This window comes from Heterocephalus glaber, unplaced genomic scaffold (genome assembly GCF_053883595.1).
Source record: "Heterocephalus glaber isolate CG9 unplaced genomic scaffold, H.glaber_assembly_v1.0 deba00001150, whole genome shotgun sequence".
Lineage (NCBI taxonomy): Eukaryota > Metazoa > Chordata > Mammalia > Rodentia > Bathyergidae > Heterocephalus > Heterocephalus glaber.
Genome location: NW_028258204.1, coordinates 1,823,224 through 1,841,075, shown reverse-complemented (window position 1 = coordinate 1,841,075; position 17,852 = coordinate 1,823,224). Strand labels below are relative to the sequence as shown.

Below are 17,852 nucleotides of genomic sequence, written 5' to 3'. Positions count from 1 at the left end.
TTTAAACAGTAGCGGCAGCAGTTCCTCTCTAAATGTCTTGTAGAATTCAGCAGTGAAGCCATCAGGGCCCGGGCTTTTCTTAGGTGATAAGTTTTTAATTACGTTTTCAATTTCATTGGTTGATATTGGGTTGTTCAGAATTTATAGGTCTTCTTTATTCAACTTTGGTAATTCATATGTATCTAGGAATCTGTCCATTTCTTCTGTGTTGTCCATCTTATTGGCGTATAGGTTCTGGAAGTAGGTATTGATGATCATCTGGATTTCTGCTGGGTCTGTTGTCATTTCACCCTTTTCATTCCTAATTGCATGGATTTGGGCCTTTTCTTTCCTTTTTCTGACAAGCTTGACTAAAGGTTTATCAATTTTGTTGATTCTTTTGAAGAACCAACTCTTGGCTTCATTGATTTTTTTGTATCATTCTCTTAGTCTCCATTGCATTGATTTCTCCTCTGATCTTTATAATTTCTTCCCTTGTATGTGCTTTGGACTTGTCCTGCTGTTGTTTTTCTAGAAGCTTGAGGTTCAGCATCAGGTTGTTTAATTGATCTCTGTTTTCCTAATACAAGTATTCACTGCTATGAATTTCCCCCATAAGACTGCTTTCATTGTGTTCCATAGATTCCGATATGTTGTATTGACACTGTCGTTTAATTGTAGGAACTTTCTGATTTCTTCTTTAATTTCCTCTGTGACCCATTTGTCATTCAGAAGTGTGTTGTTCAGTTTCTATGTGTTTATGAAACTCTTGCAGTTTCTTTTGCTATTGATCTCCAGTTTCATCACACTGTGGTCTGACAGTATACAGGGGATAACTTCAATTCCTTTGCTTACTTAGACATGTTCTATGTGTGAGTATGTGTTCTATTTTGGAGAATGTGCAGCTGAAAAGAATGTGTATTCTGATTTTGTAGGGTGCAATACTCTGTAAATATCTGTTATGTTCATTTTTTCAAGAGTTTAATTGAGCTCTAGTATTTTCTTTATTTTTTGTCTAGTTGATCTATTTATTTGTGACAGTGGGATATTGAAGTCCCCTGCTACTACTGTATTAGGCTTATTTGATTTTTTATGACTGTTAGTATTTCTTTTATATAGTTGGGCCCACTAGTATTTGGTGCATATATTTTTTTGATTGTCATCTCTTCCTCTTGGATTGTTCCCTTTACAAGAATGTAGTGTCCTTTGTCTCTCTTAGTGTTGGTTTGAAATCCACTTGATCTGCAAATAGGATAGCTACTCTTGCTTTTTTTCATGTTCCTGTCTAACGGAGTATTGTTTTCCACCTTTTAACTTTCAGTCTATGAGTTTCTTTTTGAATTAAGTGTGTTTCTTGTGTGCAGCATATTGTTGGATCTAGCTTCTTGACCCATTCTGCCAGTCTTGTTTCTTTTGATTGGTGAATTGAGACCATTAACATTGATGGTTATAACTGATACGTATTGACTTCTTCTTGTCATGACTTTTTCTTTTTGTTAGATTCTCCCCCTTTGCATTTAATTTCTTGTGCCTGGTGGATTCATTCTGCTGGGCTTCCTGGAGTTGTGATCCTCATTGTCTTTTCCTAGGATATTGTCTAAAAATAGTTTGGAGTGCTGGTTTGGTATTAATGAATTTCCTCAGGTGCTCTTTGTCATGAAAGTATCTTATTTCCCCATCAATTTTGAAAGACAGCTTTGTAGGGTACATCAATCTGGGTTGGAGGTTGTTTTCCTTTAGGGCTTGAAATATGTCATTCCAAGCCCTTCTTCCCTTGAGGGTTTGTGTTGAGAAGTCTGCTGTGATTCTGATGGGCTTTCCTTTGTATGTGATATGTTTCTTTTCTCTAACTGCTTGTAGAATTTTGTGGTTCTGTTGGGTTTCTGCAATCTTATTATATACCTATGTGTAGATTTTTTGCCATATTCCTCACATATCTCTATATCAAGTTCTTTTCGTTTACTTGGGAAGTTTTCTGCCATTGCTTATGTGAACAGTTTTTTCTGTCATCTCCCTTGTATCCTGTTTCTTCATTGACTCCAGTCAGTCTTATGTTATTCTTCTTTGCATCATCTGGCAGCTGCTGGATTGATTTCTTGTCGTCCCTTACTATTTTTAAGAAAATTTTCTTTTCCTGTCACTAATTGCAGTCCTGTCTTCTAAATCTGAAATTCTGTCCTCACATTGGCTCATTTTGCTGTGTTAACTTTCAGTGGAGTTTTTAATCTCCTGGAAATCTGTTTGCATCTGTTTTATGGATTCCATTTGTTTCCTGTTTGGGATTCCATCGTATTCCACAGCTCCTCTATTTTTTTATCTGTGTCTGCTCTAGATTTGTTAATCATGTCTTGCACTGTGGGCACAATCTTTGCTGTTATGTGAGAAATTATTTCTGATTTCATTTTTCCAGATCCTGTTTTGTTGCCAGTTCAGGGAGTCCAGGTAGTTGGGTATCAGATTGTTCCATCTCATTTCCCTTTGGGCTTGCCTTAGGTAATCTGGAAGTCTAGTTTTGAAACTTGTTTAGGTGTCTTCTCATTTCAACAGGTGCAGCCTGCTGCTCCTTCGTTGAGGCAACATTTTGCTCACCCAGTGGCCTTCAATTCTCAGCAACCACAGAGTGCCCTTTTCTCTGCTGCTCACCACTGCACCATTTTCTGGATTCAGAATGGTTGCCTTCTGAATCCTTGAGCCGACCTGTTGTCTGGACAGGCTTCTGTCCTCAGCCTTTGTACACTTGGAATGGTTTTAGGCATGTCTGTGGCTAGGGCCTGCCTCCCTATGTTGCTGTGTCTGGAAGGGCCTTTGACTAGGGCCTATGCACCCCAGTCCCTGGTGTCTGAACACTTACCAATGGTATCGGTTTGAGCCTCTGGCTATTGCTTGTGCACCTGTGGTGCTCTTTTCCTGGTAGGCCCTTGGCTTGGGCTTGTGTTCCCAAGCAGCTGGGATGGTGGCAGGGCCCTGGCTGGATCTGCGTGCAGCCGCATCACTCTGGTCCACACCACTGCTCGATGGGATCTCTACAACTCTTTTTTTAAGTAAAATTTATATACAGTGAAATATGTGATGTTAAGTGTATAATATAGTGAGTTTGCACATACACATATTCTCTTGTATCTCACAGTCTCACATCTCTCAAGATGTGAAATGTGTCTATCCATCACTTCAGAAAATTCCTTTGAGGTATATATTATTTTTGTCTTTTTAAAAATTTCATCTAAGCAGATTTATGTTTATTACTGGTATGTTTATTAATAATATGTACTCTTCTGTCTTCCTCTACATAGTGTATGTGAAATTTATCCATATTTTAAATACATCAATGGTTCTTATTACTAAGAAGTAATCATCTGTATGATCATACCACATGTCTTGCTAATTTAATATTGACAGATATTTAGATTGTTTCTGTTTTTAAGTTTATTGTGGCCTTTTTATGTCATCTTGGCTAAGCCACAACCCCCATTACTCATACAAATACTAATTGGGGTGTTACTATAACGATATTTTGCAGATGTGATTAAAGTCCACAATCAGTTACCATTTTAAAAGGGAGATTATTCACAATAACATGTGTTCTGGCTTATACCTAGATGTCCCCCCAAAGCCTCATTTGATCATAGGTGGGGCTTTTTGAAGGTAACTGTATCTGGAGAGAGTGATACTGGGATTAAGGATATGATGCTGGGATTGACTCATGGTACCGTGCTAGGAATAAGGATGCCCCACCTTGAGTTTGAGTGCTACTTACCCCAAGAACAGGTAGAGGGCTGCTGTTGTTACTGCTTGTTGCTTGCAGCTTTGCTGCCTTCTGCCTGCCGTGAACTGTTTCTCCTCTACAATGTCCCTCTGCCATGCCACCCTACCTGGGAGCCAGCCTACCTTAGACTGAAACCTCTACAAACTGTGAGCCAAATAAACCTTTCTTCTTTCAACTTTTGGTGTCAGGTATTTTGTTTCAGCAATAAGAAAAGTAAGACAGACTGATGAGGCTAGTTTAATCAATTGAAAGGCCTTCAGAGCAGAAGAAGAAGAAATCCATCCCTTGGACAGCAGTAGCTGCCTATGCCTGAGTGCCAGCCTCCTGGAGTTGTATAACCAACTCCTTGCAATAAGTCTCTTCATCTGTTTTCTCCTAGTAGCTTTGTTTCTCTGGTTGAACCCTGACTAACGGATGGCTATCGTGAATAAACCTAGACATTCTTCTGAATGGTTTTTGTGGACATACATTTTCAGTTTCTATTGGGTAAATACCTGGGAATGGAATTTTTAGGCCAAAAGGTTGATGTATGTTTCATTTTATAAGAAATTGTGAAGTATTTTCAAAGTTGTGCCATTTTAGGTACTCCCAGCAATATATGAGATTTCTCCTTGTTTAGCATCCTTGCCAGCGTGTGATGTCATCATTCTTCGTTTAATTCAGCCATTCATTGGGTATAACAGTGACATCTCACTGTGGCTTCAGAGTGCATTTCTCTAGTGACTGGTCATGGTGACCTGTGTTTCCTTTGATTGCTAGCCAGTGTGTATCTTTCAGTGTGAGGTGCGTGTTTGTCATCTGCCCATTTTTCTAAATTGAGTTACTTGTGCTTTTATTATTGTTGAGTGTTCTTCAAATATTCTCAGTATAAGACCTTTGTCACATATTAGTTTTGTGAATATTTTCCCCCTAGTCCTGCCTAAACATTTTCTTACTAGTATTTTACTGACCAGAACTATTTAATTTTGAGCCATTGTAACTTTCATTTAGGCCTTTTTCTGAACTATATGGTCACTGCTTTCCTTATCCATTCTAAGAAATCTTACATATCATGGTGGGTCTGATGGTATACACTTGTAATTCTAGCACTGTCGGAGGCTGAGGAAGGAAAATAACAAGTGTAAGCCCACCCTGGGGAATTTAGTGTCTAAACAAGATCCTATCTCAAAATTAAAAATTAAGGGAGGCCAAGCACGCCTAGGAATGTACCTCAATGTAAAGCCCCTGGATTCAGTCCCTGGTACCAAAAACAAAGTAATGCAGAAGGAGGAAAGAGAGAGGGACAGAGAAAAGGAGGGAGTGAGGAAAGCAGTAATAAAGCTATTGTCCTTTGTTTTATTCTAGAAGTTTTAGGATTTTATATTTGTCTGTGATCCATGTCAAAATTTTATTTGTAGTGTAACAGTTGAGCTTTATTTTTTTTTCTATGAACATCTTACTTGTTCAATAGTGTTTGCTAGAAAATGTATCCTTTCCTGGATGGATTGTTTTAGCACCTTTGTTGGCAAGCAGTTGACTTCTGAATTCTACGTAGTTCTCTTGATGTGTTGGTCTTTCCTTGGGGCCATGACCTAGTAAATGTTGAATGAGATAGCTGAGTCCTGCACTTTGCTTCTTTTTTCAAAATTATTTTTCCTCTGCTACATAAATTTTTTAATGGACATACATTTCTTCTCAATTATTACTTTTTTTTTTTGGTACCAGGGATCGAACTTAGGACCTTGTGCTTGGCAAGGCAGGTGCAGCACCACAGAGCTAAATCCCTGGTCCCTTCAGTTAGTACTTTTAAAAAGTCTACTGGGAGAGCCAGGCATGGTGGTGCACACCTGTAATCCCAGCACTTGGGAGGCTGAGGCAGGAGGATCACCATGAGTTTGAGGCCAGCATGAACTACATAACAAGACCCTGTATCAAAAAACAAAAACAAAAAAAGTAAAAATTCTACTGGGATTATCATTAGAATTAAGATGAATCTACAGATCTAAAATGAACATCATGGCAGTATCCCAGCAGATGGTATATTTCTCTGTCTATCTAGGTCTTTACTTTTTCTCAGTGGTGTCTTCTATACCCATTGGGACATTTAGTCCTAGGTATTTTCCGTTCTTGGACATAATGGTCAATGGGATTTTGAAAAGTTTCATTTTCCCATTATTTGCTGCTACTGTACAGAATTACCTTTGATCTTAACTAAATTTACTCATGTGCTCTTTTTTTTTTGTACCAGAGATCAAACTCAGGACCTTGCACTTGCAAGGCAGGTGGTAGCACCACTGCATTAAATCCCTGGCTGCTCTTCTTTTTAATTCAGCACTTTTTTAGGATTTGTTATGTAAATAATCAGGACATCTTCAGAAATGGACAATTTTACCTTTTTTTGGTGCCAAGGATTTGATCCCAGAGCCTCTCCCTAGTTAAGCATGTGTTCTACCAGTGAGCTACATGCCCAGCCTATTAATTTTTTACATTCTTCATGTCTGTTATGGGTTGTCAAGTACAGTGCTGAGTGGCAGTGATGCCTTTCCTTTGATGCTGATCTAAGGTATGAGGCTTTCAGCATTGAGTATGAAGTGAATAGTCACATATTACTTGTTTCAGGTACTGAACAGTACAGTGAATATACTGGCTATGCCGAAACATACCGTTGGGCCCGCAGCCATGAAGATGGGAGTGAAAGGTGAGTCTGTTTCTGACTCTAGTGTTGCCAGACTCAAAATGAAAATGTGTGGGATTTACCCTGGTGTGCTCTGTGTCCCTTCTGCTCTTCTCCCAGCAATTGGGTTTTCTTTTTAAACTCAGTATTACATGTTCACTTAAAGCTATATTAATGCCAGGTGTGGTGGTGCACATCTGTAATCCCAACACTTGGGAGGCTGAGGCAGGAGGATCACCATGAGTTCAAGGCCACCCTAAAATACATAGAGAGACCCTGTCTCAAAAAAAGGGGCTGGGGGGACATTTAGCTCTGATTCCCTCTACCACCCTATGGTAGCTATCTTTCTTTTCCATCTTTTTTCTAAATACACTGTCTTTTGTTACATTTGAAAAAACAAACAAACTATATTACTGTTTCCATGTACCAAAGGGAGGAACAGACAATAAAAACAGGAGGTCTACAGCAAAAACAAGGAAGGCAGAGTTCTCTATAGTTTGTACTTCTAAGCTGCCACCTGAGTGTGGTGGAGGTTACCTTCCAAGCCAAAACTTATTTTGAATCAGTTCTAAACAGAGCTAGAAGCCTTTGGCCAGCTCATTTCACCATCCTTAATTTTTCTATGAGATTAGCTAGATGGAAGAACCTGCTTTGGGACTGTCTGCCTAATGCCACAAACCCCTGCCAACAGGACTTGCAAGTGAACTCCGCCGCTGCTGTCCCATTTCTTGAAGTGTATTTCAGACTTTGACTTCTTGCTTCCCCACTGAATTGTGTCCTTTACCTGAGGCAAGTTGTTTTTTAATGAGAAAGCCACTGGCAGAAAGAAACTGGCTGTTGCCCAGGTAGCCAGATCTGTGCCACACTTCCTCTTTCTAATGGCTCACATCAGCCTCTGCTTTCTTGCCTTTTGTTTTGTGTAAAATTTGTGGCCAGGCAGCAGTTATCTGTGTGGATGTTTACTCCCAATAATTATTTACAGACTGACAAAAGGTTTCTGTTGTTATTCTCTATAGAGTGAGAAGATGCTTGGCATATCAGTATGTGAAACTTCCTAAAGAGCTGAAATATCTGGAATTGTATACATTCCTAAAATTATCGTCCCAAATAGTACTTTGTACTTCCACTGGTCAACATGTTGCTGTCTGCTTTGACGTTTTTTCTTTTAAAAATACTTTCTAAGGGCCCGGGATTTAGCTCGATGGCACCCTGCCTGCCTCACAAGCACAAGGTCCTGATTTCAATCTCCAGTACCAAAAAAAAATACAAAACAAAAATACTTTCTAACAGTTGGCAGTTGAGCACAGTAGATAGAATATTGCACTGAATTATTACCCATTTTTTATAGCATGTGGACAGTATGTGTTGATGTACATCCCAGTGATTTAGAGCAAATCTCTCAAAGGAGTGAACTATGAATTCCACATCCTTAGTACAAGAGAAAAACAAAGACCTGAATTCCTTTCATTTGCTCCCAAATCCTTTAACCTCTGAGACTAGTTGTAATAATCTACCTGTCCACAATGTGTGCATTGTCTCTTGCTTTTTCTTTTTATTTAATGCCCAACAGTGCACAATGTGTGTGTCTCTGAGTCTAAAAGTAAAATAGTTTCCTGAAACCTGCAGTCACAGATCGTTTTTAATATTTTTAATGCATCCAAGTGTCAATGGTCTGACCCTGTGGGGGTTTTGTTTGAGGGCTATTACTCTTCCTCATCTTTTCCCCTTCTGGCCTGACCCAGGGACGACTGGCAGCGCCGCTGCACAGAGATTGTCGCCATCGACGCACTTCACTTCCGACGCTACCTTGATCAGTTTGTGCCTGAGAAAATGAGACGCGAGCTTAACAAGGCCAGTAACCTTATTTCTTAGTTCATCTGGCAGCTGTCATCTATTTACTGCCATTTTATTAATGCTGAAATTAATGCTTTCTGGTAATTCTTGCAGTGTCAGTATGTCTGCCCACAGCTCTCCTGATGTAATGGCTCTGTCAGCTTGTACAAGATGTACTTTCTATTTTGTAATTGTTTGATTACTGCCTGAGGTTGCCAGATAGACTATCGCTTGATGTCAAACCCCACACATGCATTTATCTCATCAAGTACTTTTAGCTGCTTTGGAACATTGTCATTTTAAGGCCATCTAGAAATGAATCCACCCTGATCATTTTTTTCAGTCTCCCTAATGACATTTTCTCTACAAGGTATGCTATCAGGATTAAAACCAATAAACCAGAAAAGTCAAATTAATTATTGTCCAGATATAGGTAAGAGTCACATGTTGTCTGTGGATTTGGTAATTTGACATATTTATGTTGGAAACTGTGGTACTTAGTGCTGCCTAGTATAATCTTTTTATTATTTACAGAAATATAAAAATGAACCAGACCTATTGTTAGTACACATTTTCATGACTGTTAACCATAACAAATAAACCCCATCATACATTAGAGTGCAGAGTCCAGTGGGTAAGTGAAGTGGGTAAATGAATTTGTGGACTTGGGTGGCTGCATGTGCTGATCCCACAGGTGTTGCTGATTGTGACACAGACTGGATATAAACAACCAGGTTATCCAGAAAGTCTTTTACCACCCTTGAAATTTAGTGAGTATTTTGAACATAATTAGATTGATTATTTTATATCCTAATCCACTTGAGAATCTAATGTATTAACAGAGATATTTTCTTATTCTAATGTCTAGAGTTCTCAGCTGAATCTGATAAAAAGTTTAAAGGATAATGGGCTTGTCTGAAGCTGAGTTTACATAATAGACATTTTTTATAAATCCTCAGAAAAGCTATCTAGAAAGACCTTTCTCTAGTCTATCAAGAGTTTTAAATTTCTCTGCTGAGCTGATTCAGATTTGAATTTACTTGTGCCCTATCAACCATCCTTCACTAATGCTGGGTGTGGTGGCCACGCCTGTAATCCCAGCACTCCAGAAGCTGAGGCAGGAGAATCACTGCAGGTTCACAGTCAGCCTAAACTACAAAGTGAGACCTTGTCAAAAATCCAATAAAAAAAGAGAAGAAAAAATCTTTTACTAGTAATTGGGTATATTTTAAATGTAATTCTCCTTAGGGTAGGGATGTGGCTTGGTGCTTCAGTGCTTGCCCATCATGTGTGAGTTCCTGGGTTCAATCCCTGGCACAACCACCAGCACCCCAGACCCCTCACACCAGTGGATGAATGTAAACCTGCTTTTGCTCATCCAAATTCTTGCCCTAAAGCAATTGCTTTCAATCCCATAATTTGTGGTAGAGCATATCAGATAGAATAGGAAAGTTTATCTTCATATTTTCTTTGTTACTTATACATATATATAGAAATTTGTCACATGGTCATTGAAACTGGAAAGACATTTATTTACATATAGGCAATAGGTGATTTGGAAATAAATATATGATAGGAAGATAAAGCCAAAATGTATCTAGCCATAATCATACAGTTTATTAACATGAGTTGAAAGATTACTTTTTTATAAATAAAGTCTATATTCCAACATGTACTCTCCAGTGGGAGCTAGATCATTCACTTTTAGACATTATCTGTCCACAATTACGATCTTTTTAAAAGGTAATCTTTGCACATAAATGAGTCTTTTTTTACATGTCCCATGGTCAGTTGATGCTGTCTACATTTACTTATATAACACAAACCTTCAGTTTACTTGTCCTCAAAGACACCAGAAATTTGCAAAATATGAAACTTTGGTATACATGAGTAGATGAAGTTAGTTGTACAGTAATTGTTGGCAGCATCAAAAAGGATTTTTTGTGGAATACAGAATGTTTAAGAGACATTCTGCAAAACGATTGAATCTTTAACCTGGCAACAAAGGAAAAATTTTTTTATTTTATCCAGATGAGCCATTACCTGGCACACTGCCTGCCTGATGAGTGTGCCTAAAAAACAATTTGAGTGCTTAAGCAAATAACTTTTTACACAACCCTAATACAGATTTTTAGGGTAAACATTTTAGAAATTTCATAAATTATCTCAAATCACTCAAAATGTTAGATGTATTCTAAATACTTTCTGAGGGCTGAATAAAGCCTAGTAAGTCCACTGTTGGATCAGATGCAGAACAGAAAGCCATTTGAAGCAGATGAGTTGATTTTTTATATATTGTAATGCAGTTCTGTATTTGTGTTCAACCTGTTAATATGCAATCAAGTCTGATCTGTAACTTAAGATTCTTTTCAGTCAAAAAAAATAGAATTTTTTTCAAATAATAAAAATTACAATAGTAAAAGCATTACTGTGAAGTAGGCACTTTGCTTAGCACCTTTAATCCATTGTCTGATTTTCTTTAGCCCCTGTGGTGCTGGGGTCTGAACTCTGGGCTTGGTGAGTGTAGGGTAAGAACTTCCTCACTGAGCTATGCCTCTAGTCCCTGAGTGTTTTGGGGGTTGTTGTGGTTTGGGGTGGGGGGGAGTTGGTTGGTTGGTTTAGACAGTTTCTGGCCTCATGCTATCCTGCTTCAGCCTCTAAAGTAGCTGGGTCTGCAGAAGCACTGCTGCTGGCCCACATGCCAGGTCTAGCTTAATGCTCAGACCCAGGAGGCAGGGATGCCATTCTTATCTCTATTTTCAAAACAGTGGCCTGCCCCTCAGGATGTTTGAATAACTTTTCCCAGGGTGGAGAGCTTAGCATTGTCGTGTTAGGGTTTAAATGCAGGTTCACTGACTTGAGTTCATCCTCTCCTTGTGCATGTGTGGTGCTGAGGTTTGAACCCAGAGCTTCTTGCAGGCTTGGCAAGTGCCCTACCACTGAGTCCCAGCACCACCCTGTGATCCTCCCACGAAGAGGTTACTATAACTAGGTCTGGCCTTAGGGACTTGTTTGCCTGGTTTAATCTTAAATTATTGAGACTGTGCTTGCCTTGTAATACATGATCCTCCTACAAGCATGCTTTTGTCATCTCTTCCAACATGATCATTAACTTGACTGTGAACAAAGTACCCACTGAATCTTTTTCACAGTATTCTTTAGTATTTGATATACTTTTTCAGGAAATTCAAATCGTCCCCAGCTTACTTATTAAATTCCCATGAGATAAGAAATTACCACAGGCATAGTTTATAGCCTATCAGCCAGCACATGAGCTTGTGTTTGTTCAGGGCCTGGCACATGGGGAAGCATGTGTTCTTTCACTCACTGCTGTATTCCCCAAACTTTATTTTTTCAACAAAGAATATTTTTCTAATTCTTTGAAAAAGGAGAAAGTAACATGATTTTGTTAAATGTCATTGACAGTTTAATGAAAAATTAATCCAAATAACTTCGGGCTTTTGATATTAAAGCATTCCATTCCTTATTAGTTACATTTATCTATTTAAAATTTATGAATTTTAGTAACGCACCAGGAATTCCACATAAACCAGCAGCACAATTTAACTTTTTATATCATTATGTTTTGTAAATTTAGGTTTAAAGCAGAAGTCTGAATTAAACCCTTTTAGATGCTTGCGTTTCTTTTTTTTTGCAGGCCTGAAAGAAAGTAGGGAGGAATCGAAAAACTATATTTTTTAAATGAAGCAACAAAGCAAAGAGCCCTCTTTCCAGCATCAGAATTGAGAGGGCTTTCTGAGCTGTAAGGGCCTGTTTGCTGCTTCCAGGTATTACTCTCCAGATAATAAGTGAAAGAGCAGCCCCAGAGTGCTTTATTCCTCTGGAAGAGGGCTCCCTCCAGGCTCCACTGCCCTGGACCCACATGCATTGTGACCTAGTGGTAGACTTGGAGTTTAATAAGAAGGAATCAGTCTTTATCTAACTGGTGCTGTGGAGCTGTGTTTAATCCTGTGAAAGATCAGCTGGGTGACATTCTGGAGGAGAATTATCTTTGGTTTTGGGAAGATTTATGACCCCCACTCATTTTAAAAAGTGGCAAAAAGCTCCGCAAGGGAAGAAAAAACTCAACCTGTGAAAAGTTGTGTGTAGCCAGCCAGCCGTGTTAGGCTTCTTGAGTAAGATTGTGTAACAAGGACTGGGGTGCAGTTCAGTGGTAGAGCACTTGGCTAGCAATGCCTGAGGTCCAGGAATTCTGTCCCCAGCAACACAAAAGGAAAAAAGTTTGCATACCAAATACAATGGAGCCTTCTGGAAAACAAACTGAACAAGGTGGATTGCTACATTTACTTTTTAAATTTTTTTTATTTTTGTTATAATCCAACACCAAATTTGGAATGGGTTATTATTAAACTAAAGCTTCATAACAAACCCAGTCAATACTTGCTGCTATTTCTAAGTTCAACATCCGATCATTTATAATCGTTTTTTAAAATATGTGTCACTTTACTTTTCAAAAACAGTTCAAAATGTGTTTCAAATGCATTGTTTCCCTAAATTTTTCAATATGTAATCAGTTATCAGATACCTGATCAAGTCTTTGATTTTTCTCAGTGTACTAATGTTATAATTATTTCAAAGACAAAATAGTCATTCATAATACCACCTTTTAAAGAGTTGTTTTCATTTTTGTAGATTTTTCCATGTGAAATTAGTTTTATACAAATGTGCTCAAATGTGCTTTACCTGTAATTTTGTATTGTATCTGTTTCATTGAACTATATATTTTAAATATTTTTAGTTTCTAATCTTCATAATGAAATGTTTAATAAAATGAGATACTGTGATTTTAACTACTACCTATTTTTGAAAAATTACATGGTCCCAATTTTTTCTATTATACATAAGGTAGAAATAAACATCTTTCTATAATTGCTGTTTCTATAGAAAAAATTTATAAAAATATTATCACTGAGCCTGAAAATAATTTTAAAGCCCTTATTAGCATTTATTCTCTTCCAAAGATCCCTAAGGGTCTTTTTATGTCATATTTGTGTTTAAGAAATCCACAAAATACTAAAGCCTTAAGAAATCAGGTTTAGGGCCAAGGATGTAGCTCAGCGGCACAGTGCTACCTGGCAAGCTCAGAGGTCCTGAGTTCAAACCCCAGTACCAAAAAAGAAAAGAAGGAGGGCCGGGGATTTACCTCAGTGGTTCCGCCACCTGCCTTGCAAGTGCAAAGACCCAAGTTCGATCCCCGGTACCAAAAAAAAAAGGAACACTTCAGAAACAATAATTACTAAATGATTGATTTAGTAAGTAATATATTTACATGGTAATGAAAGACATAGTTTAAGTGTGTCTTCTTGGGCCTGCTACAGTTAATAATGATGCCAGAGTTCTGACTTAGCATGTGTGTTCAGATTTGTGCCCAACTGCTGTATTCTTCTGGGCCCCATCTCTCCACTGGGCTCAGTTCTAGGACTTTGACATCGACATTCTTTGGTCTCTTCCAGTTTATTTGCTTCCTTCTTGCATCTCTATCCCCATGCCTTCCTGTTCCATTCCAACTTTTAATTCTAGATATTAATACTCCTTTTCCTTCTTTCTTTTCAACATTGCCCTCTGCAACCTTCAGGAATCCATACATTTCTCTTTCTTTTCATTATATAGGTGTTCATTATTCTAAGTTACTTAGTATCCTTACTCATTATCCTTACTTACTATCCTTAGGTATAACTCCTTTTCACTTTTTGAGTCATTTATTAGGAAAAATAAATTCCTCTGTCATGGCTATGTAACAGGTCACAGTACGGCCTGTTTGAGCTCACTTCTTTCCCTGATCATTTCCTCAAGTACATTTTGGGGGAAAGTGTTTGCCAATGTGAAGCTCCTCGAAACTTCTAGCATCTTTCCTTTGGGATTCAGAACACTTGAGGTCACTGTCCTTATCTCTTGTTTCTTAGCAGTGGAGCTCAGTTTCTGTGGTAAAAGCAAAAAGTCTTGATTTATGGCTCTGCCCTGGCCTCCAGCTTTTAAGAGATCTCTCTCCTTCCCAGAGAAAAGAGAAAGCCTGGGCTGACCCACTCCAAAGGGAACTGGGTGCAGTTTACACAGTCAGCCCTCCTTATCTTTGGGATCTGCATCTGCAGAGTCAATCAACTGCACATCAGAATTGCTCAAAAAGAACATTTATCTTTATTGAACATGCACAAAGTTTTGTCATTATACCCTAAACAATACAGTGTAGCAACTGTTTGCATAACATTTACATTATAAGTAATCTAGAGATGCTATAATTATACAGGAAAATGTACATAGGTTATATGAAAACACTACATGGTTTTATGTAAGGGAATTGACTATCCATGATCTTAGTTCCCATGAGGGTGCCCTGGAACCACTCCTCCAAAGGATACTTGGGGGGCTGTTAGAGTTCCTGTTTCTGACCTTGTACAAGCTGGCTTCAATAGAATAAAAGAATTTTGTATTTAATCATATTAACCAGTTATTTGTATGACTGCAATGTACTTTTACATCATTTAATTTCTACACTTGATCTTAGCCAAAAGGCCAAGAAGCGATTATCATTTAATTTCTTTTTTAAAGTTTTGTCTGATAGTCTTTGATCCGATCATTAAAAGTAGTTAATTTCAGTTTCATGACTTGTTTTTGTTATGGCCATTTTTCAAGCTAGATCATTTTTCAGGAAAATTCATTAATACCTTCTGTTATATTTTGCTTCTAATACTGTAAATACTTCCAGTGCTTCATTAAACTCAACAGTTTTTGCTCAGTGAAATAAACTTAGCCTGGTTATTTAGAGGCATCAATGAGGAAGAGACTAAAACTATTTTGATACTGTAGTATAAAACAAAGATATGAGCAGGAAGCTAAGAACAACTCCTCTTTGTCCAGGCATCTAAAAAGTATTGACAGGAACAGAATGGCAATGTTATGTTCGTTTTGGCAGAGGGTTTGTTCTCCCCCTTCTTCATTTGCCAGATTCTTTTTTCAATCAAGAATCTGCTCCCCAAAAATGGAGTTCTCTTAGATATTTTTTCAGGAGCTTCATGCATTTGATGATGCAGGTATTTGTGGGTGCTGTCTCACAGCATTGAATAATGATCTGGCACCAACTCATAGTTAATATGTCAGGATTTACACCCGAGGAGGAGTAAAAGAAACAGCCTTATTAATCCACCCAGATGATGTGTAAAATAAATTTTTATACCTTTGTGGAAACTTCCGAGAGCAATTTACTTTGTTTCTATGTGTGAGCTTCATAGAAGCATCTTTCTTTTTCCTTGGTTTTTCTCTAGGAATATGTCACTAATCATTCTTTTAATTTTATTTACTATTATACATAGGCTGTATTTTGGATTAGTTTGATACCTGAGAGAACCTAGGGGAGCTTTGCTTTGCTACTATATTAAACTTCCTAATATAGTAATCTGATAGCTTCAGAAAGTTAAGAACCCTTAAGAGACAGAAAGACCCACTAAGTTGACAGCAAAAAAATTGAAATCAGAAACTGTAGGGTCTTAAACCATAGTCTTCTCATGTACAGAAAGAACTGTTGGTTTAATACTTGGCCAGTATCTTCAGGGCATAGTGTACTTTCCTCAGGTTACTGGCAGATTTTTAAATATTCTAGCTTAAGACAGCTCTGTGAAACTAGAGAATTCTAGGACTGGATGGGGGTCTTAAAGATTATTTCGTACCCAGTTATAGGAATCCTTTTTAGAGACGGTTGCTTATTCTTTGTTGAGCATTCCGGTGGCAGGTAGCATATGTACAAGCTAAGCACTGCCATTAATCTGCTCCCAGTGACTTAAACAGAGAGTGCTGGGGAGGCATAAGAGTAGCTCTGCCCTGATGAAAAAGTAGTAACCAGAAGCCTTCAAAGCAAGCCGTTTGAACAAGTGCCTTTCCTAGTAGTTGCAGTGCTTTATCATGGGGATCTAAACAATCCTTAAAATATCTGACAGTCCTTTCTATTTGTTTGAATTGGAAAAAGAGATTTGAGACCTGTATTGATTTAAGGCATTTGATTGCCTAATATCAAAACAGATAAATAGAATCCATCATTTCTTATTCTCTTCCTCATATAATCCCAGGCATTTTTTTTTCTTTGTTTTCCATTCTGCTTTGGCCCTAAGAAAACAAGATAAATGAGAGAGAGCGAACAGAAGCTTGATAATGGAAGCTGATCCTGGGACATCTGTCAGAAGCACTGTTACTGTCTGGTCACTCATGTGCTGTGATATGCCTTGCATTCTGCAGGCTTACTGTGGATTCCTCCGCCCTGGCGTTCCTCCAGAGAACCTCTCTGCGGTGGCCACAGGAAACTGGGGCTGCGGTGCCTTTGGGGGTGATGCTAGATTAAAAGGTGAGTTGTTGTACAGAAGGATAATGACATGTTGACCAGGAAAAAAGCTAGTCCTTCAAGGCACATTTCTAATATTTATCATAAGAGACTAGAAAAGCCTAAGAAAGAAGACTATTTGACACCATCCTCTTTTTTCTTGTTTGAAGGAATTCTTAGTCTCGCTTACTGTTTTGTGGAGGAGTTGCCTATCTCTTTGGTCCAACACAGTATTTAATTGAATATAGAAAGTTCAGGGGAAAGAAGAGTCGAAAGAGACTGAAGTTTCAAACCAAACCACCTACTCCCAACATTTTCCTTTGCTGGAAAGGATTTTTATGGGCAGAGCGATGTCAGTGACTCCTTCCTTCACTAAACTGCCAGGGCTATCCACCATGTTCTGGGCACTGTGGTTGGCACTCAGAGTACAGAGGTAAATAAGAGGTGGCTCTGCCTTTCACACTGCAGTCCGGCCTACATGTGAGAGAAGCAAGCCATGATGAGTGCTGTGGGGGGAGTAGATGCTGCTCTGGGCTGAGAGTGGGAGAGCTGCCTTCACAGCCCAAATGAGGAGACCCCGGGGCACCCAGAAACTGTGAATGTTTCTTCCTCCTCACTGTATGTGGCAGAAAAAAACAAAACCTGATCAACAAAGCCAATGGCCCATTACCAGATTATGACATTTGCTCTACTTTTGAAAGTACCTTTTCTTAGGATGTTTACTGTTCTGCTTCGGGCCAGCTGGCCCACCACCAACAGGTTGTGTGCGGTGTAGTTCAGAATCTAACTACCTGGAGTTTAGTGGCAAACTCACAAGTTAGGAACAAGTCCCTCATTTCATACTGCAACCACACGTCTGGGGAGGCCTGAGCCACCTGTAACTGACTAGCTGGTTACCAGTCTGAGGTTCCCATGCCTCTTGGGTTTGGTAATTCCCTAGAGTGACTCAGAACTCTTAAGCCTTGTACTTAACAGCAGCTATTTCATTATGAAGGACACAGGCAGGGTGAGGCTAGGAGGGAATGCAGAGCTTTGATGGCCTCCCCATGGTCCCCACACATCTTTGTTCAACCAGGAGCTGCACTCATATTTGTAGTGCAGACCAGTTTTACTGGGGTTTGATTACATGGGCATGATTGCTTGTATCATTGGCCATGTGGTTGAATTTGGTCTCCCTGGAGATTGTGCTCTCACATTACCTCATTATTGCCTCATTAGCATAACAAAGACACTAGCAACACTCTGGCCTTCCCAAGGGTTTTTAGAGCTCCTGCCTAGAACCTATCAAAGTAACCATC

At 38.8% G+C, this 17,852-nt stretch overlaps 1 protein-coding gene across 6 annotated transcripts in view; it reads left to right on the top strand.

Annotated features, from left to right (window-relative positions):
• Parg (poly(ADP-ribose) glycohydrolase) overlaps positions 1–17,852 on the top strand; it is a 126,416-nt gene that overhangs the window by 91,189 nt on the left and 17,375 nt on the right. For 5 of the 6 annotated variants that reach the window (XM_087210617.1, XM_087210618.1, XM_087210621.1 and 2 more), the window contains 3 exons: positions 6,341–6,419; positions 8,138–8,246; positions 16,473–16,578. In XM_087210617.1, coding sequence (XP_087066743.1) covers positions 6,341–6,419; positions 8,138–8,246; positions 16,473–16,578 — 294 coding nt within the window. Of the gene's footprint in view, positions 1–6,340; positions 6,420–8,137; positions 8,247–16,472; positions 16,579–16,724 lie in introns of all 6 variants that reach the window. The other variant, XM_087210619.1, reaches the window with a different exon arrangement.